This window comes from Panicum virgatum, chromosome 4N (assembly GCF_016808335.1).
Source record: "Panicum virgatum strain AP13 chromosome 4N, P.virgatum_v5, whole genome shotgun sequence".
Classification (NCBI taxonomy): Eukaryota; Viridiplantae; Streptophyta; class Magnoliopsida; order Poales; family Poaceae; genus Panicum; species Panicum virgatum.
Window position 1 is genome coordinate 41,026,005 of NC_053148.1, and position 22,104 is coordinate 41,048,108.

The following is a 22,104-nucleotide window of genomic DNA, read 5'->3' on the forward strand; positions in this document are numbered from 1 at the left end:
CTAAACATATGATCCGCATAATAATCAGCCGAGTCAGGAGGTGCACTGGCCTTAAATTCAAACCTACTTGACGAAATGACAACGTACACTGAAGGTTAACTGGGCACGGTAAGCCCAACTAATAACAGGATCAGCTAAGACCATGTCAGTACATACCTTTGACCCACTCGTACGGCGCCAGGCTACTTCAACACAGAGACCTTGTCACACATGTGGATGCTTTCAAGGAAATAAATAAATTTAAAATTGATGGCCCAAATAATATTGGCATGCCAATAACCTGTTGAAATTTAGAGTTCAAAACCCTATTATCTTTGTTATATTACATTACTTGAGAGTGATGATTCCATTGTTTACTATCTGGTGATTATTGATGAGTTTTATGGCACATGCCTCTGTTTGGTATATATTTGTACATACTTAGCTATATAATATAAGATTTGATCAACTCCCTCCCATGCATGGGAACCAAGATATATATCATATAGATGTATATATGCTGTATGTGGACTGGGTGTGTCACATCTAGAAGAACAGTTGTTCTTACCTACTAATATCAATATAATTACAGTGTCACATGTGAAGTAACAACCAACAATTAACACATAGTCAATGAAGATTCGGGAGTGATGAATTCAAGTTCGTTGTCAATTCAACATGCGATAGCATGACCGCAGCTGGCCGGCCGGCTAGGGATATCTGCTACACATCAGGTTGATTTTGTGAAATCCCAAAGATGAAGCTATATGCATCTTACTACATCAGGGCAGCATGATCTATATATCTGACTAAGAATGTTTAATTATCTGTAAGCTAGTCCTGATGACTACTAGGATTATTTCAGATCAAGTGCCTGATCGAGATAGAGGCATTAGCACGCACACACGGGCCCACATGTTGGTGCACCGACAATGCATACTCATGGCAGGGGAGACTTTTCTGCCCTTTTTTTATGACTAGTTCGCCACCATGTCCAACATTTTGTTGCCTAGCTAGCTCACGTTGGTGTGGCTAAATTTCGAATCAAGTTTAGGCTTCAATTTTATAAAGATCCACTTTGATCCACGACGTGTTCATCTCTGTCATGTACACTTGAAGGAGGATGTTTGCGATATCTGGTCCGATATATATACTACTAATTTTAAAGATCCACTGTATATATGTTGAATTTGAAGTCTCCTATACATGAAAGCTGGAGGGACTACGGGAAACGGCGTATTTGCAACATCATGCAAAAGCTAGATTTCTTTTGGTCTAAAGGAACTAGATTTATTTACTTCGGGAGTCCGATCCCCTTGCACTTCCACTCTTTCTTGCTTTGAGCCGTTCACCGTACTTTTGTGTGGAGAATTTTAATTCCATCATTTTCTATATATGTTTCTTGTTCTCAGCATATTCTAGTGGGCATCCCACTGGTGTGTTTTCTTTTTGTTTTTTGTTTTCAGTTTCCCGTTTCTTTATATATGCGTCAATAGGCCGTCAAATTTTTTTTACCTTACTTCATGCTCACTCTTGTTTTTTCAAACATCACCACATTGTAGTACTATTTTTTTACGTAATGACAAATTAATTGAGGCATGTGTTACTGGTGCTGGCTGACCTAGTAGCAGGTTCGGAAAATTGAAGAGATGGCAGTCCATTGTCAAATCTTCTAGTACCTCGTCCACTACCAGCAGTCTATGCTAACATGTACATCATGTCACTACCCAACCAACATCTCACAGTCACTAGCTAATTGTATCCCATTAATAAATAATAATGTCACCTTGACCTGTTTCATCAATACACTTTTTATGATGGTTCACCATAAACCTTAGTGCCTGAAGTAAAAAAAAACTTTATTTGAAGTCTTTGGGAGTGTAGATATTGTTTGTTGCAGGATTTACAGTAGAAATATGTAGAGGTTAATTTGAATGCGGCAAAGAGTGGCACGTCCAAAGTGAAGGTCGCAGGTGTGGAGCAAGGTATGTACCCCCACTAAGGAAACATGTGCATCTTTGTGCTGTCAAAACCCAAACTAATACATACACGGAAGAAATAGTAGCAACTAACTCAACCAAAAAGGGGCTAGATAGCTAGCAAATAACGAGACATTGATCACATATTTATATATAAATAAAGTGAAATGCGTGGCTGAAAATATAGATTTAACATGTGCAGGATCGTACAGTCACCAAAGAATTATTCGTGGCTGAAAATATAGATTTATAGTATAAGGCAGGGTTCGATAAAAATGAATAACTAAAATGTCTTAGCAATCAAAGGTATCTGTGAAACATAGCACGATCAAAGTCCCTTTCGCCACTGTCCACACCACTTGTCTGCTATCCCTGGCACTACTCGACCATCCTCCTTGCAACATCAATCTCTTTGTACATTGCAAGTGCCCACATGCCTTTACCCCCATTATCTTTTCCAATTTAACATTGATATCAAGGCGGATTAAAAAAATAATACTCTCTAGGCTTTTGGTATTTATATTTAGGGTCATCATACGGAAATGTCACTATTAAATTATTATAAAAGTGACTTTTTGAGAATTAAATCATTGATGAATTTTAAGAACAAAATAAGTGCTTAAACTAAACACATTTCAGATTAATATCCACCCCCAACCCGTGCTTAAACACTTTAGATCGATATCATGCGTGGCTCACCCCTGATTTAGTTAACGTTCATTCATTTATAAATTGAACTGAACATTATGTTTCAACACAAATAAATCAATACCACACGGATTTGTGATTGCTAACAGTTATTTTGTACATGCAAGAAACTAAATATTATTGCTGTTAAAATTCTTGCATTGCAAACATTTGGCCAAATGTACACTGAGCCAAAGGCACCGGTCAAAGCGGTCCCACGCGTCAGTCAAAGCAAGATTTTACAATGCGCAAAGTGGCGATCCAAGTACAACTTCCAACCACACGTTGCACTAGAAAAAATATTGCACGGGGCTCCGGCTGCTACCTGAAGCCAAAGGCCTGTCTCAGGCTGTGGCAACAGGCAGCCCGCCTGTCAAGGTGAACTAGTGTTTATTTATTAACCAAAATAAAGAAAATAGGACTCCGTGATTATTTAAGTATATATACAAACAAGCAAAGCAACAACCACAGTGATTATATATATTTAACCACCAAGGCAATCTATGACTTAACTTGCAAAAGCTGCCGGCCCAAAAAGGTCAGGTTTAGTATCCCACTACACAAAGCAAAAGTGGCCTATCTAGACAACATACATGCATACATATGTAGTATCGTCACAACTTGTTTCCCCTTCACTCCTTTTTTTTATTTCTTTACTATCTTTTTATTTGTTTATTTATTTTCAGCACGCAACAATTCACATGATTTTTAGTTCCTATCATACTTCGTATATAGGTTTTATACTTTCGTGAATAATGGTCAAAGTGTTTACCGTGTCATCAATGTCCGAAATATCGCTCTTTTGAAAGTGGGCCTAGCTGTGTTACTTGTTAGTATTTTCTCCGTTCCAAATTATAAGTCATTCCAAAAAATTTGGAGAGTCAAACTATCTCAAAATTTGACCAAAATTATAGAGAGAAACACAAAAAATTATGACATCAAATAGACATACTATGAAAATATAACTAACAAAGAATCTAATGATACTTAATTGGTATCATAAATATTATTACTTTTTATATAAATTTGGTTAAACTTGAAAAACTTTGACTCTCCAAAGTTCTTGAAATGACTTATAATTTGAAACGGAGGGAGTAGTACAGTACGCCTCCTAGCTGACTCCATCTTCTCGCGTCTAAAACACACACTCTCTCTCTAGGTGGGACACAGCAACATGCATGTAACGGTAGCATGATGCATGCGAGCTTGTCATGGTGTCATCTAGCCTATCTTCTTCTCTGTGATTATCTTTGTTTGAGCTTGTTTAGGACTTGATGCTGTCGTGGCTCTAGAAGGAGGGCCACAGCCGGGTGGCGTAGTGCACCCGTCTAATCCCAGAGGGTGGTTACTCGGGGAAGCGCAAGCGATTCGTCAGATCTACTCATGAAGTAAGAACACAAGAACACTCGGGGATTTAGAGTGGTTCGGACTACCGGAGCGTAATACCCTACGTCCACTAAGAGTTGTATTGCTCTCGCTTCTGTGGATGAGTTTATCCTCTGCCTTTAAGTCCTTTTCAGACTTGAGTCCTTCTCTAACGGGCGTCTCCCTTTTATAGCGCAAGGAAGGCGCGTACACAGGCGTTGGACCCCGACAGGTGGACCCAACGAGGATGTATAGTATACCACGAAAAAGACATTAATGGTGCTACAGTGGTTGAGAATTTCTCCCCGGATACGCTTCATCGCACTACAGACTCTGACCGAGGGGGTCTTCACTTGTCCCATCGGCGAGGCGCCTGTTGAGGCAGTGTAGGTTGCGACGTAGACTGTTGGGTCTACCGCGCAGGCATCATGATGGGCAAAGCCGAGCTGTCATGTCTAACTGGCGTAGCAGACTGACGCGCGTGGCGTGGGCGGCGCCAGCGGCTGCACTGTGCGCCTTGGTAACGCGCGATCAACAGTACAACCTGGCAAAAGTCGCCTCGGGCTCTGCTGTGGCAGAGCGCACTTACGTCTCCCGCATTGAATGTGGTAGGTGGGCGAGTCTTCCAGTGAAGCCTCACGACCGTACGCGTGTCCGTACCTGTGGACACGTGGCGGCTCCGGACCAGCCTCAGCCGGGGAGTTGGTTCCCTCCCCGCTGAGGGGTCCGGATAGTATATGAGGGTCCGGGCCCCCGAGGGGGGTCCGGAACGCCGTAGGAGGATCCGGGGCTCCGTGGAAGGTCCGGGGCTCCATGGGAGGTCCGGGGGCCCCGACTCTTTGGACTGAGCGCTCCCTTCTCCGGAGCACGTGGCGTCACCGGACCCTTCCCAAGCAAGGAATGGGTCCGGGGCCGTTGGCCGTGTGAGAAGGGCTCCGGACCACGGGGGTCTGTCTGCTTAGGTCGCCAGCGCGTAGTCAAGGATAACTACGAGGCTCTTGCCTAGACACAGCAAAAAAGGGTACCCTAGTCCAGGGATACCGACAGATGCATGCATGTGCACGTTATAGTACTCGTCTAACTTATTGCTTTGTCGCGGAGCAAATTTTTAGTGATAGGGTATGATTGCACGCTTGAATATTTTTTCCCATCTTATTGCTATTTTCACTACGGATCATGCATATGGATCGGATGACTTGGTTTTTTTTTCATTTGGTATACTATATAGCTACTCCCTCTGTTTCCTCAAGAGTCAAATTATTTTTATATTTAATAAAATTATAGAAAAATTACAAAAAATTTATAGCACCAAATAATTAACGAAGAGTCTAATGATATTTATTTGGTATCATAAAGGTTAGTATGTTATTGGATAAACTTGGTCAACCTTAAAATGAATTGCAGGGAGAATATTTGGTTCCCATGCTGATGCTTCCATGGGAATTGAAGAATTCATGCTTCCAAGTCCCAAGATTTTTCACCATGCATTTACTGAGTACAGCATACTGATGCAGTATGAGCTCCTCACTTTCAAACCTTTGCTCTTGTTCCTATACTCTCCATCAACCATCATCTTTTTCTCTCTCTTCTGCCAGCCAGGGCCCAGGTGTGATCCTCACCCCCACTCTCACTACTCACACACACTCTTTCTCTCTCTAGTGAACTTCCCTTTCAGCCACTAAAACCTCATTTACACCTTTAGGGCTGCAAGCACACGCCTCTCTCTCTCTCTCTCGTGTACAGCAGCTGCAGCCCCTTCTCTCTCTATAATAGTTCCTCCTCTCCCTCCCATCCACACCTCTTCTTCTCTATCTTCAGCTCCACTCCAGCCCGGCCAGCCCAGCTGCCTCCACCATGGGCGACCCCTACACCAATTTCCTCAGAGGCTACTACTCCCACTTCCCTCCCTCCTTCCCCACCAGCAGCTACGCCTCCTCCTACCTCCACCCGCCTCCCCCCTCCCCTCCCATAAGGGAAGCCCTCCCGCTCCTCAGCAGCCTCACGCCGTCGTCGTCGGCCGCCAACCACCACCAACACCACGACGAGGTCGCCCGAGATCACAAGGCCTGCAGCCGCGCCACCTCCTGCAGAGGCCAGGACGCGGCCGATCAGGCCGCCGGGGAGGTCACCGTGGCCTTGCACATCGGCCTGCCCAGCCCCAGCCCCTCCGAGTCCGCGGCAGGCGGCGGCGACACCCGAGAACCGGCGGCGGAAGGGAGCAGCAGCCTGCAGCAGCCAGGGGACGGCCATGAAGGAGGAGGAGACGGCGAGGAGGACGCGGACGACGGGGAGGACGCCGCCATGGCGGTCGGCTGCGCGTCCATCGGCATCGGCAGGCTGACGAAAGGGCAGTACTGGATCCCCACACCGTCGCAGATCCTCATTGGGCCCACCCAGTTCTCCTGCCCCGTCTGCTACAAGACCTTCAACCGATACAACAACATGCAGGTCTGCTCATCGGCTCGTCCTCCCACATCGATCGATCTATCTGCTGTTCTTGCTCTCTGCGGCCTGATTCTGATCGATCCGCTCTATTGATCTGCTGGGTTTCGTTCTTGCTTTGTTCATGATTGCCATCACCTGCACCATGATCATCCTTTCTTTATCTGAATTTCTTGGTGTTTTGATTGATCCATCTGAATTTCTTGGTGTTTTGATTGATCCATCTGAATTTCTTCTCTGATTTTTTTTTGTGCGTTTTCGTGCTTCATGGATTAGACTATCAGAGAATTGCCTGCATCGATCAGAAGCTTTCGACTTTCGTGTGTGCCGTGGAGTGGTGGATCTAGGAGGGAGTGCCGCTGCTGTAGGAGTACTACACCTGCAGGCTTCAACCAATCTCTCTCTCTCACTCTCTCTCTCATCCCCTCCGTCTGATCCGGTGTACGATGTGAGCCATATCTTTGATTTGATTGAACCGAGCAGGAGCAGCAGCGGCAGAGGGTCATACAGTAATGGCTGCCGTGCCGAACGGCCATAGACATGGGGGGGGGGGGGGGGGGGGGGGAACTCTGTGCGGCTGTGCCTGAGCATACCTAGTATATAGTGTTCTTGGAGTCTGCGCTCATGGAGCCTTTTCAATTCGCGTCGCAGCGTGTGAGGACGCAGAGAGAAAGAGGTGAGAGAGAGAGAGAGAGATCTGGGAAGATCTGGCAAAAAGGCATCTTTTCTTTCGCTGATCAGTTCCTTCAGGTTTACACAGATGTGCATCTCGAGCAACAAACGCCTCTGTCTGCCTCTAAAATCCCCCCCCCCCCCCTCTCTCTCTCAAACTCTCCCTCCTCTCTCTGCTGTAAAGTTCTCTCCCTCGGCGCAGCGCAACAAACCCCACCACGAGCAGTGCCCTCCTCCAGTGTTGCACAGTCACTTTGCTCAGACCCCTTCCGTAAGACCGTCCACAGCGAAGGGAGCAAATAAAGAGCAAATATATTGTTTGGCACTGTAGATATATTGTTTGGCACTGTAGACAGAGAAGGCGTGGGAAACGATGAGGGAGCAAATTTGCTCTTGCTCCCTCCGCTGTGGTCAGCCTAACATCCTTTTTGCTTGCTCGATTCATCAATCGTCTCTCTCTCTCGTAGATTGACGCATCTATGAGTGTGAACGTGCTCCAAGGTAGCCTCCTGCTACTTGACTAGACCTGCATCATCCAAGAACGAGGCCGGGGAAGGAAGATCATACACTGCACCAGAGCGCTAGCTGAGATGATCGAGCTGGTCCCCTTGCTCGCTCCGCCACGTGAAGAGCTCCACTCCACTTACACGGTCACCCTTCCAGCTCTCGATCGAGCTCGTCCCCCTCCTCTCAGTCTCAGCCAGTGTTCAATGTCCAATCGTCCATGCTTGCAGCTAACGAGCTCCCTAGCTAGCCTAGCTAACAAACTCCTATCATGTTATCATGTTGATCGATCAGTCTCTTTAATTTCTAGCTTTGATGTGCATCAGCAAACCATTGCACGACGATACATGATTTCTGCCGCCATGGATTACTGCTGAATGCTGACGATCAGAAGCACTGCAGATGCACATGTGGGGCCACGGGTCGCAGTACCGCAAGGGGCCCGAGTCGCTGCGCGGCACGCAGCCGACGGCGATGCTCCGGCTGCCGTGCTACTGCTGCGCGGCGGGGTGCCGGAACAACATCGACCACCCGCGGGCGCGGCCGCTCAAGGACTTCCGGACGCTGCAGACGCACTACCGGCGGAAGCACGGGATCAAGCCCTTCATGTGCCGCAAGTGCGGCAAGGCCTTCGCCGTGCGCGGCGACTGGCGCACCCACGAGAAGAACTGCGGCAAGCTCTGGTACTGCGCCTGCGGCTCCGACTTCAAGCACAAGCGCTCGCTCAAGGACCACATCCGGGCCTTCGGCAGGGGCCACGCCGCCTGCGGCATCGACTGCTTCGACGACCTCGACGACGACGACCGCGACCCCTCGTCGGAGGTCGACCACGCCGCCGGCGCCGGCGGTGGTGGTGGTGCTGCTGCTACCAACCATACCAGCAGCAACACTGCTGCTAGCGCCGCCGCCGCTACTGCCGGCGGCGCTAGTTCTCGCCGTCACCACCACTGGAAGCCGCCGCCGCCGCCGTCGAGAGGCTCCGGCGGCGACCGGCTGCTATAGGGTGAGTACGCACGTACGGTACTGCTACTAGCTAGTACAATCGTGGGTCGATCTGATCTGTAGCCAGATGCAAACGTATACTTGTGCGTGTGTAACCGTCTGATGTGCGTGTGTTGCCGGGAAGCGAGGCAGCAGCTGATTTAGTAAGCAAGGGTTTCCATTAATCAATCGATGAACTGAACATACACACATGATTAAGCATGCAGGAAGGTTTGATGTGTGCATGGTTATATATATATATATATATATATATATATATATATATATATATATATATATATATAGACACACACACTTAATTAAGGTTCTAATCCTCAGCTGGGGGTAGCCCGTAGCCTAGCTAGCTGCTAGCTTCATTGTATGTGTAGACTCACTCGATCCATCTCTGGTGTATATGGTGAACACGGTGAAATATACATGTTGCCAATGTTAATAACTTGAGGTAACAATATATATATATATATATATATATATATATATATATATATATATATATATATATATATATTCATGCAGTGAATAAAGATGTACAGTGAATAGCTATCATATACTCTTTGTTTTGGGAGGTTTTGAGATTTTCTTCTTTTATTTGTTTTATTTAACATGTTATCAATTTGTGGGTGTCATGCATGGTATAGCGAAGTTATTGGGAAGAATAATGGGTCCTTTTTTATCATACTATTCTCTTTATAGATGAAGTGTTATGGTTTCATTGGGCATATATATATTGGGGTGTGTGGTGGATTGGTTATTTCAAATTATAGCAAATTAATTTCCTGGTATTTTACTTGTTTTTCAATGTTGAAACAATTGAACGCATAAAGGTCTCATGCAAGTTGTTAATTTGAGGTTTTGTTGTTTGTAAAATTCGTGCAGATAGAAGATAGTTTTAACCTGTGCATGAGCATGACTACAAGTGAACCAGTTGATCCCTGGAACTCTAAAGTTTATACCATGGTCATTTTGAAGTAATTACATATAAATTTGCTGAAATTCTTGTTACGTTGAGAGGAATTATACAGGAAAATAAAACTTTATGTGTGCATGCTCCCGTGCATCATTAACTGTTGTTTTGAATTTCTGTGCTCAATTTTTTTCTTAAGAAAATTAATTGGTTTTCAATGCCTTTGAGAATATGTTTTTATTGAGCACATATCCATAAATATTCTGAACATGCTATTATCTTTGGGACATCAAAATGGAAATTGATTTTTGAAGTTTTCTTCTGGGTCATATGAGTATCCAGAACTACATACTAATTTGTACCTGTTAGGAGAATTTCATAATCAAAAACAGACTTAGGGGTGCACAAATATAAGGGGATTTTTAATATTATATTTCTAAAAAGTATAACAAACCATGCCTTTACCAATACCTGCAAAGTGTAAGTTTTTTTTTTGGCTCTCCGTGGTAGGTCTTTCTTGCGGCAAGTCAGGGGTGAACTAATTTCTACATATATATCTGCTTAGGTTTATTAAAAATTATTAATATGCCCTTAGTTAAAATTGTAGTGAGATTTGATTTTAAAAAATGGTCTGCTGAAGTTACATTAGGAGAAAGAAATTTTCATTTTTTTTCAAAATTTGAGTTTATTAGAATTTGCATTTCATAAATATCAACAATATAGGAAAATTAAGTAACTAGCCATGTATATGAATGAAGGATGAAATAAATTTTCATGGGTATATATGTGATTAACAAATAAAGTGTTCAATGAAAACCAATTCACATACAACCATTTTTTTACAGTTCAAGTACAACGAACCATGCATTGTCATGTGATGCATCGATGAATTTTCATCTAGGTAAAACCGTTCGATGATCTTGAGCTCTATTTCTATGTCAACTTGGTAGTTCAGTGCGTCCATGCGGAAACAGGTTGTCTGAACATGCAGCACACCTGGTGGATCCCAATGCATGGGAATCTCATAGCTAGTTTTGCTTTAATCCTCTCATCTTTTGCACAAAGATATGTGCTTTGCTAAAGTTTATCCCTTTGAGCAACCTCCCCCTATGCCTGGGATAACCCTAGCTTTCAAGACTGTGAAGCCCATGCATGCTTTGCCACCAATGGCAAATGCATTGTGCTTTTCATCAGCATGTTAAGAATCACGAGAGAGAAGGGTCTATTTATCCGTGACTAATAATATGTCCATGGATTGCTACAAAGGGACGAGGAAAACGTAATGATTAAACGAAATCTAATGGACGATATGTTAACTATGCTTGTCGATCCTACAGCTAGTGGTTTCTTTCTTCTTCTTCTTTTTTCGAAAGAAGCTAGTAGTTTCTTTCATCTGCAGTTTGCCTACCCCTGATTACGTACACCATGCAATGATCAAAGTAACAAAAGAAGGCTTAAAGTTTTCCCTTTTTTGCTATTGCCTGAAACATTAACCTTTGGTTTCTTTACGTCGCCTTTAGCTTTGCTAGGTACCTTTCTCATGTTTATTAGCTGAAATTAGTTTCTGGGAGATATATAGAAATGTTACTGTTGAGCTTTCTTGGATCCCTAGTAACTTTATCATAAGTTAAAAAACTTACTACTGCATATTAACTAGTGTATATATGGAGCAGGGGGGCGCCTACTATAGATTCATGGGTATTAATACCCAAATTTTTTGATAAAAATTTATATAGATAATACACTATATATATATATAGAAAATAAGAGTACCTCTAAAAAAATCTTAAATCCTAGTATATAACTCTCTATATTCTTATGTAGAAGGTCATCCTAAATATTACTTCTCCTTGTATTATCGTGTCTCCATGACAGGTTTCTTATACCGAATATCTTGTATTATCGTATCCCCACGGTAGCTAGTTTTCTTATATCAGATATCCTATATTGTTTGAACCCTGACATATTAGGAAACCTGACCCACAAATTCAAAGGATGAATGTCTATAAGATCCGGTTTTAAAATGGCAAGTATTTGGGATAGGGTGTGGATTTTTGTTTCACAGAATTGAGAAGGGAGAGAGATGATTTAGGATATTGTTACCATGAGGGATTGGTTTTAGAGAACTTTTGGAAGGAGGTTTTCCATTAAAAATTCTAAATTCGTAATTAGAATAGCCTTCAGGATGCATCTTAGAGATGATCTACTATTGTCAATCTCATATTGCCAAATGGCCTACTCCCCTCCTCTAGACACCCTGCCGCGACTAATTCAAATATTTGAGCATGGATAAGTAATTTTTCCTATCAATGTTTAGGGCCCATTTCAATTTTGCTCAGGACCCCCAAATACTGCGGTACAGCCCTGGGTTTGGAAACGCAGCGCATAGCGGAGGCCAAAAAAAATTCATCTTATCCTTTGAAAATATTGAATAACCGGCCAAATCCAAAATTCTGGGGCCGCCCCTGGTATGGAGTCTACTCCCTCCATTCTGGTCAGCTTTGTTTTGAATCAAACAACCTTAAGTTTGACCAAGTATATACAAAAAGTGCTAATACATTTAGCATGTACCAAACGATTAGTATCATTAGATTTATCGTAAAATATGTTTCCGTAGTTTATCTACTCGATGTCATAAATGTTGTAAAAATTGGTCAAACTTAAGATAGTTTGAATTAGGATGAGGTTATTAAAATAGCACTCTTTCAGGATAGAAAGAGTATACATGTAAATACATTAATTAGCATGGTATATATTGCTACAATCATGGTTTTAGAAAATAATATTCAATAATAAAATTCAATAGTACTTCTTGACAAAGTGGTTTTCCAAAGAAATGTACTAGACTAACTGTATGTGCCCAGTGGAAACCTGTTTACTTGTCGGCCAGATGACGAATGAAATGGCAATGTATGGTGGTAGGGGCTGGTCCTATAAAATTTCTCATGATAGCATTTGGTTGCTAGCTTTTAGTTCGTTGCTCTTTTATGACTCAATGACTGCATGGCTGCATACATATATCTCTACGAGCAGATAACTAGTGTAGCACCTTTTTTTACGCACTGCTTCGTTGTAGCACCTTTTTTTACGAGCAGATAAAGCCTTCTAGTGGGAGTAGGCATTATGTCTCTAGGCACATGCATGCTTCTTTCAATTGTGAGGCCATAGGTGATGCCAAAGCTAAATTCAAGCCAAATCTGGCTGAAATCATTCTCTTGATCTCGAATTTTGTTTTACTTTTTTTTAAATGTTATCACATATATAAGATGACTTTTTAAAAATGCTATCACACTAATAACTGCTGCTTCAAATTAGTAGTGTGATATAACTATATCTTGCCAAGTACTTTTGGCACTAGAGCAAACATAGAAGTCCTATTAACGTTTTGTCGCAGGTGCATGATCGACATAGTATACTATATGGCATCTAAATAGCTCATTGTTCAAATACTCGGAAACAAACAAAACTACATATATAATACAGTGTTTTCAGTTGCTGCATTTGGTTTACTTGAATCTTTTCTATTATAAACTGGAAATACAAAGTGCAAATAAAATATTAGTTAACAAGCCAAATGCCCCGTTTATTTCCCGCTCCATCATATAGCCGAGTTCACAAATTAAATCAATGCAAGGCAGTCTGAAAAGAAATTGTTGCCATCGATATATACTGAAAAGATCATGTGTGCTCATTTCCTGTCCAATTGCTCTCTTGAGGCCGTGTTTAGATGGTGTAAACGCAAAACGCAAAATTTTTGTAAATCGCTTGCATGGTGTACTAAATGTAGTCGAAAAATAAATCGCATTATACAAATGGACTGTAAATCACGAGACAAATCTAATGAGCCTAATTAGGACGTGATTAGACACTAAATTGCTACAGTAATGCTACAGTAACATGCTCTAATGATGAATTACTTAGGCTCATTTCGTAAATTTACAGACGAGATATGTAATTAGTTTATATTTAATACTTCAAATATTAAAGATTTTCTTCTAAAAACACAAAAACACAAAATACAAAGTGATCTAAACACACCCTGAGTACTGCTGAACGAGAGACCTTTCGCCCGGTTCTATCCACCACTCTACTTGACCCTTTTGCTAGCTTCTTCCATGATCAGTCACTAGATTCTTTCAGACAAGGCCAAGTACATGTCATAATTACCTGAGCACACAGAGGGAGAAACTTTTTCTTACAACCAACGCCGTGTTTAGTTCCAAAAATCAAAATTCCAAAAAAAAATTCCGGCACCTGCATGGAGACTTAAATCTAGACGAAATAAAAAACGCATTGCGACTGCTGCCTGTAAATCGCGAGACGAATCTAATGAACCTAATTAGGCCGTAATCAGACGCTAAATTGCTACAGTAAACAATCTCTAATGACGAATTAATTAGGCTCATTACATTCGTCTCACGATTTACAGACGAGTTCTGTAATTTATTTTGTGATTAATCTATGTTTAGTACTTCAAACATAGAAAGATGTCCTTTCAAAATTTTTACGGAGCACAACTAAACACGGCGCAATATACAGAAAAGCTACCCTCCATACTCATTTCTCTGCCCCATTTCTGTTCTTGAGCACAACAAGTTAGCACTTTCACCTGCTCAATTACACTCCCTTCTGTTCCTATGCTTGTTTCTTCCATATGTCAGCCAGCGCCACACCCTACAGTACAATGGTGTCGGGAGAGAGAGAGGGGGTATATGTATGTATAGCCCCGCAGCAGGAGATGCAGGTGAATGTGGCTTTTCAACCCTTCTGCCTCGCGAAGCATTGATGCCAGGCAATGGGCAATGGCAGCTTTTTTTTATTATTCTTGCTGCTTCTGGGATGGGATTCAGTTCTGGCAGGATGCAAAGCTCTCTAGCTGTGTCCTTTGCTTGTGATGGTGAATCCTTTTTTTTTTACTAGAGTTCTTTGTTTTCAGTGTGTGTGCTTGCAGAGTAGATCAGCAATTCAGTAGTCATGCAATATTAAAAATTGAATGATTAGCTTGGCTGAAGGATAAACTAGTCATTTCTGCAGACATAACAAAAGTGGCACAACTATATGTCTACATGCATGGTATACAAAGTATATACCAGCAGCATGCATGACATCTTTTACTGTTCACTAGTAAATTTGTCCGGTTGGCGGGTGTAAATGCTGGCTCAAACATTCATCCGTTTCACTGTTCACTGGCTAAAATATTTACTTTGTTCCACTGTAGTTTTTTAGCAGTTCTTGTCTCCAACAGCTTTGCACGGACGAGGAGGCTGGAATTACCTGGCCCTGTGGTAAATTTCATCCTCATGGATGATCTTTGTCTGATGTGTCGTGAGCACTGGTAGTGATTAGGACAGAGCTAGGCTGAGGTCATTTGAGGCCAGGGATATGCATCGGTCAATCAGTGTGCTGCTGCTGCTCCCCGCCCCATGCCATTTGTCTACCAAAAACCAATATATTTTATTTTGCTAAAAGGAATATTCCGTTAGTTATAATAGAGCTTCTTTGAAGTCAAGTAGCCTAGGCCCCACAGGACAATAAAGCCATACTCATGGTCACGGAGAGAAATAATGTGAGTGTGTGATGAGAATGCTATATGTGATTGGGCTGTTTCAAGTGTGGTTTTGTGAAAAATATGTTTTAAAGCGCATGAAGTTTTTGCGAAATGGAGACGAAAGAAATGCAGGTCTGTTTAGTTTCCAAAAATTTTCTAGTGCTATAATAACTTCAAACATTTGATCACTAATTAGGAGTATTAAATATGGATAACTCACAAAATCCATTCCATAACCCCCTGGTGAAATCGCGAGAAGAATCTAATGAATCTAATTATGCAATGATTAGATAATGTCATTCTACAGTAAACAACCTCTAATGATGAATTAATTAAATTTAATAGATTTGTCTCGTGATTTCCCGTCCATCAGTGTAATTAATTTTATAATTAATCTATATTTAATACTCCTAATTAGTGTTGTAAAAGTTCCCAAAATTTTTGGGAACTAAACACGCCCTACTCTCCTTTTGAAAAAGGAAGTTTAATATTAGCTTGCTGATATAAATTAGAGAAAAAAAGGTAGACTTAAGTATATAACAATTAAATGTGAGTGCCAGTGTGCCACTTCATCAGTACTTTTGTATGTGATTTGTACGCTTTACATACTATTTACCGTCCTACAATAGGAGTAGTTGGAGAGTGCAAAGAAATGTCTGTTGGTGATAATGTTCCAAAGCCTTTTCAGTTTTCCAAGGTTAGTACATATAGTCTGCAAATATAAATCTTATGTCGTCAAACTAATAGAAACGTTTAGAAATTGATAGTCAAAGATAAAAATGTTGACTTATGACTAAGCTACAACAACGTACAAAACCTGTGGAACGAAGTGAGACTAAACAGGGTAAATAAACTAAGAAATGTGCAATCTTATCTAAATAATTGTTTTCGTGCATGTGGTCAAAGTGTGTGTATATATTGTCTCATCGGAATATAAATCCATTTAAGAGTATTTCTGGTGAACATTTTTTTCTTCAAACAAGGAAACACGTACATTTGGTTTTAGAATGTAGCTTGATGATGAAACCGGCTTTCATTCCATATATATGTTTTTTAAAACAAATAAATAGAATATGTTCATAGATATTGAGTATTAATTAATACATCGAAAACCATATGCTAATGTCCGGGGAAATTCAGGATATAGCACTGCTTTTCTATGGTGTTCAAGAAACAGCACTAGAAATACATGAATTTACAGAATAGCACTGGTTTCATCAGCCGAATCTCAAAAGCACACTATATCTACTTTCCTACTCTTTTATTTAATTCTGGTCACTTTTTATAATTACAAATAGACAAACTTGCCCCTGATACATCGTAAGTGTGCTGGCATCCCTTTGTATCCTTTCCATCAAGTTTGAACAAAGAAATTGCAAATTTCTCCGCATAGCTCATTGCATATTTATATATAATATCCACTTTCCTACTCCTTCGGTTCTAAATTATAAGTTATTTGACTTTTTAATACTAACTTTGATCACTCGTCTTATTCAAAAAAATTATGCAAACATAGTTAAATTTAAGTCATTCTTCAAGTACTCATATTGATAAAGCAAGCCACAGCAAAGAAGTGGTATTTTGCACAATTTTTTTAATAAAACAAGTTGTCAAACTTGAGGTCAAAAAAAGTCAAATGACTTATAATTTGGAACGGAGGGGGTAGATAACTAAATAACTACTGTAAATTGCATGGGTCACAAAATATCACACAATCCCATGCATCAATATAACCAAGTTTGGTACTCGGACATCTCAAAGAGCTACTAAGCTCCATAGATCACAAAATATCATAGAATTCCTAGACCATCATTTTTGTCCCAGTTGATGATGCAACTCCTCCATCCCGGGATAGCACAAGGAGGTGATTGACTGGGTTGGTGACCATCAGAGCCGGCTCAAGGGGGAGGGCAGCCGGGGCGACGGCCCGGGGCCCACGGAGGAGGGGAGCCCAACATCTAGTATGTCGTAGATAGTATTATTTAGGCCAACTCGGAGTATACGAGCAAGCAGCCAGGCACGCAACTAGGCACGCAGGTCTTCCAGCAAATATTAGTAGTCACATATGTAACTGGCAGTCAAACTATCACACATAACAGAACAATTTGTTATGCTGAAAACAATTTGTTGTTCCATCAATATAAAAATTGTTCCATGTTAAATAGATATTCCAATTTTCCTGTATTTACCATGAATTGATACATTAGACCAACCTAATTTCTTACTTTCGGCCCATCTTGCTTAACATCCACTCGGGGTCCAAGTAGCGCCCGGTCTTCCGGACTTCTGCCCTTCCGCATCACGATCGCAACTCGAAGTTCTCCGTTTCGTTTCATCTGCTTTGCCCGGGGCCGGCACCGAGTGTTCTCCTTCTCCACCAGACACCGACACCGAAGACCGGAGCCCGACGCACTCATGCACACGCAAGCTGGCTTATGCTACGGCACCGCGGCCCGCGCGAGCATTTGCTGCCTTGGCGCTAGCACTAGCGCTCTAGCAGGTTGTAGGTAATCCTAGTTTTATATTCTACCATTTTAGTTTGTAATATTGATATTGTTATTTATTAATTTCTATCTTATTTTAATTACCATCACAAATAAAAAATAGTTGGACTAAAGGACACATATTATCGGGCTCGCCCTGGGGCCCTTGAAAACTATGAGCCAGCCCTGGTGACCATAGATGGTCCTTGCGCATACTATTGGCCTCCCTGTAACAAAGATATCCTTCTCCAAGTAATACTTCCAGGGGAAATATTAACAGCAGGCATTATTTTTGGCTTCACTACTGCCCTATTATTCTTTGGTTTGGAAGCCGCCTTCCTGTTTACACAAAATGCTAGCGTCGCAGTTCCCTCGTGATCTTGTTTTAGTTGTTGGATTGGTCTGCCACCGCCCCGGCCATGTTGTCTAGAGTTTGGCCCTGGCAGAGCGGAAGTGTACTACAATGCGTTTTGGGAAGAAGTCCAGTGTCCAGAAAAAGCTCCGAGTGAGAGAGGGAGAGGGCAAGCCGGTCTTTTGGTTATTGGTTGTCCCGTGGAAAAGAACGAAAATAATGGAAACAAAGGGATAAAAAAAAGGAGTAGTGTTATTTCCTAAATCCCTGCGGTGCCTGCGATGCTGTTCTCTGAAGACACGGAAAACAAGTGCTGTTCCGTGAACACCGTGACATACCAGTGCTGTTTACTGAATTCGCCCGCTAATGTCCTAGTCGTCTTATACATGGATGTTCAGAGGAAATAGGAAATACTTACTCGTACTAAGCCTGCACTTTACCTTTTGGGTTTAACCATGCTGCATTCTGAAGCAAGGACAAAAGCCCTTTTGGCCTTTTCTTTCCCCTACGTGACAATGACAACCCTCCTCAGCTATAAGCCTATAGAGTGCAGCACTACAATAATCTGGGTTGTTCTCCACGACAACCTCAGAGGCTCAGACACTACATCATCCTGACGACGACACCATACCGTCAAGAGAACCAAGCTGGTGCACCCAACTCTTCCAATCGGTAAGCTAGTTTAGTCCAATCTTAGTTGGAGTTTCATGAGTACGGTTATCTAAACTGGAAACTAGATAACTGTGCTAGATGAATTTCATAGTTTCATGGTGAAGAAAAATCTCCTCACATCCCATGCAAGTCCGGTCGTGAGATTTTAGGGGCCCGGGGCGAGATTTAAAATAGGGGTCCTTTGATGATAATAATAATAATAATAATAATAATAATAATAATAATAATAATAATAATAATAATAATAATATAAGAATCTAAAGTACATAAAAGTTCCTCCACAAGTACTATAGTCAAGCCAACTCATCGGTTGTAGTGCTCGTACGAGTCCTAAAAAATTTATCAAGGGCTCCTCTTTGTGATTCAATAAACTTATCTGTTTGTTTCCCTCTTCTTCCTTTTCTCATTGCCAGATGGATATTCACCAGATGATAGTATAGTGTTTCGTGCTGAAATTAAATATAAAACAAGTTAGTCATGAATATCAATAGTTAGGGCAAAATGGAAACATATACACTAATGTCTCCTTGAATACTATACTTGGTAGCTCGGTAGCTCACTAGCTCCGAAGTTCTGATTTGCTAATTTCCGCACAAGAGTTTTGATTAAATGGGTTGTTGGTTTTTTTTTTTGAGAAACACAGTACAGACACAGACGCTCACAAACACGCACGCACACTCATCCCTATGAATACACGTACGCAACCCTACCCCTATGAGCACCTCCGAGAGACTAAGCCGGCAAATTCTCGAGATTGACGAAGTCACCACATGCGCTCCGTTGTCGACGGAAATATCGCATACCACTGAAAGCACAAACGCCGTTAAATCCTAGAAAATTCGCTCCCACGGGGAGTCGAACCCAGGACCTCAGGTGCTACTGAGGCTTTTGTAACCACTAGGCTACATGCCCTTTCACAAATAGGTTGTTGGTTGAACCCTGTCGTCCTAGTCTACTTGCTAATTGCTGCGTCATGTGGTAATTTTTTTTTTAAAAAAAGAGATAAGATCGATCAGTAACTACAAGTTTTGATCGGTGATGCATGCATGCCATCATGATACATGGGAGACGGAGACGGTGATGGAATTAAAAAACTAACCTGAACTTGCGTTCGCGCATATACTATATATTCTATCCGCCGTGGGAAGAGAAGCCTGGGAGCGCTCCGTTGCTCCCAGGGTGACACGTGTCCCCAGAGAGAGTAGCACGACGCGAGCCGTCCGATCCGTCGCATGTGGTCGATCCACACCGTTCCTTGATCATTTTGCAAATAGACCCTCCAAGTTCTTTTATTCAAATCCGTCGTCCATGTATTTTTCCAAAAAAACCAGCCGCACCACCCCCGGCTCAAGCCTCCCACCCCAGCGCCCCCTCCCCCGACCTCCCGCGCCCCCTCTCTTAACCCTAACCCTAGCGTTCCCCGCCGCCACCCCGCCGCCCTCCGCCCCCGCCGCGCGTTCCGGCGGCCGGTGCGAGATCCGCGCGCCGTGGGGCTCTGCGCCGCCGGATGGTCTGCCCGCTGGCCAGATCCGGCGTGGCACGGCGGAGCTGCCCCCGCGTGGCGCCCCCGGCTCCCTCCTCCTCTACGGCGAGCTCGAGCTCGGCTTCTTCGGCGGGGAGGCAGCTATGGCGCGGCGGAGGACCCCGGCGCGCGCCCCTCCTCTCTCCGGCGGGGAGGCGGCCATGACGGGGCCGAGCACGCGGCGGCGCGGCCGCCCTCTCCCTTCCCTCATCGGGAGCTCTAGCTCCGCGGCGGCTCGACAACGACGACGAGCTTCCCCTGCTTCCCTCCTCCCTCTTCCGTCCTCCTCACAACACCTGGGTCCCGCCGGGCTCCCCTCGCCCAGTCTCCACGGGAGGCCGCCCGTTCCCACCCCGCCCGGCCACCCGCGCAGGAGGCCTCCACCGGAGCGGCGGCCTGGCCATGGCGGGCCAGAGTGGTGACGGCACGAGCTCCTCCCTCCTCCGGCGCGGCTCCTCCTCCAGCGTGGCAGGCGGAGCTCGGACGTGGCTCCCGTGGGCAGAGCTCGGCCACGCCTAGCTTCGCCCCCGCGCGCCTCTCCTCCTTGTGGCTCAAGGCGTCATCCCCCCGCGAGAAGGCCGTCGACCACGGCAGCGCCCAGAAGCGGCGGCGGCAGTGGGCCCGATCCGGCGGAGCCACCTCCCGCCAAGGCCGCGTGGAGCTGGCCGCGGCGAACGCACGGCGGGCCGCGCGGGGTGGAGGTGCGGCGGACGCGGGGCAGGCCTGCGGGGCGGAGGCGCCCCTGCTCTCCTCGGCCTCGCGGGGCGGAGCTCTTCATCCTCAATCCTGGCCGGCGCGGCGTAGCGCGCGGTCCGCCTAGTAAGTGCATGCGTCCTGGCCTCCGCGACAGCAGCTGTCTTGCGTGTGGTACCGGCGAGCCGATGCCGACGTGTCGTGGCTGCCGTCGCCCGTCGCGGAAGCTCACTGGCGTCTGGCCAGCGGCGGCGCGCGCCTCGGGTTCTTCGCGCTCCAGCGGCGCTTGAGCGGGCAAGAAGAAAAAGGGAAAAAAACGATTGGAGTTGATGGGTTATGCGGTCCGTTAATCCGGCGAAACGTACGCCAAAACTTTCGTATACGTGATGCCTGTTTGCTATACCTATACTCCACGTAAACCTGGGGTGGGGCCCTAGAATCTTGGGGCCCTGGGCGGCCGCCCCTCTTGCCCCCCTCCAGGGCCGGACCTGATCCATGAAACTCTATTCTTTTCACTCCTTGTCATGTCAGTAAAATTGATGATATTTTTTTTAAAAAAAATTAATGATATTTAATATTATGAAACCCTTTATAAAATTCTCATTGAGACTTAAGGTTAATAATCTAATGTCACCGGCCACACACGATCGGCATTGGAGACTGAGATCTCATCTGTCTCTCGAACGAGTGACCACACGCGCGCGGATCGGAGGAGAGGAGAATACCCGCACGCCGCACGCGCACGGCGGAGGCGACGAGACCACGCGTGCGCGCGCGCGGCCTCGAGAGCAAGCAGGGCCTGCGGCGCCGGCGCGTGCGGGGGCAGGAGCGCGAGATCCGCGGCGCGGCGCGGGCACAGGGAGCCTTTGCTCCCCCGCTGCCGTGTTGGTAACAGGGTTCAAAATTTCGGTGAAATTTCGGCGAAATTTCGGTATTTTTTTCGTTTTCGGTAGTTACCGGGAAGTGGAATTTCGGTAAATTTCGGTAAATTTCGTTTCAAAATTCAAAAATTCAAAAAAATTTGTAAAAAAATATGTAAAAAATATGATAAAAAACTAGGTGTTTTTCTAAGCAAATAGGACTAGAACACACTCAAATCTAAAATCATTTGCTAGGCTAAAATTAACATTTGAAACCGTAATTTGAATGACTCGTCATTTCATGTGCAAAAATTTGTTTTCTCCCATCGACTTCAACTAGACTTTGGTTTATCATGATATTGGTGAGGTACCTATTCAATTTCATATGCATACCTACAACTAGGATGATGATCCATCGGCCGGCCCGGGTGGACTATACT

The 22,104-nt window shown here is 43.9% G+C and overlaps 1 protein-coding gene across 1 annotated transcript; it reads left to right on the top strand.

Moving 5' to 3' along the window:
• The first annotated feature begins 5,750 nt into the window (after positions 1 to 5,750).
• Positions 5,751 to 9,066, top strand: LOC120671098 (zinc finger protein WIP2-like). Its single transcript, XM_039951338.1, has 2 exons — positions 5,751 to 6,458; positions 8,031 to 9,066. Exons 1-2 carry the CDS (start codon positions 5,865 to 5,867, stop codon positions 8,628 to 8,630), a joined length of 1,194 nt encoding a protein of 397 aa, XP_039807272.1. The 5' UTR covers positions 5,751 to 5,864; the 3' UTR covers positions 8,631 to 9,066.
• Positions 9,067 to 22,104: the final 13,038 nt, after the last annotated feature.

Excerpts from the sequence above, each read along its gene's own strand:
- LOC120671098 (XM_039951338.1), top strand. The coding sequence starts at position 5,865 with ATGGGCGACCCCTACACCAATTTCCTCAGAGGCTACTACTCCCACTTC. Across the intron at positions 6,459-8,030 it reads ACCGATACAACAACATGCAG|ATGCACATGTGGGGCCACGG; the intron begins GTCTGCTCATCG and ends GAAGCACTGCAG.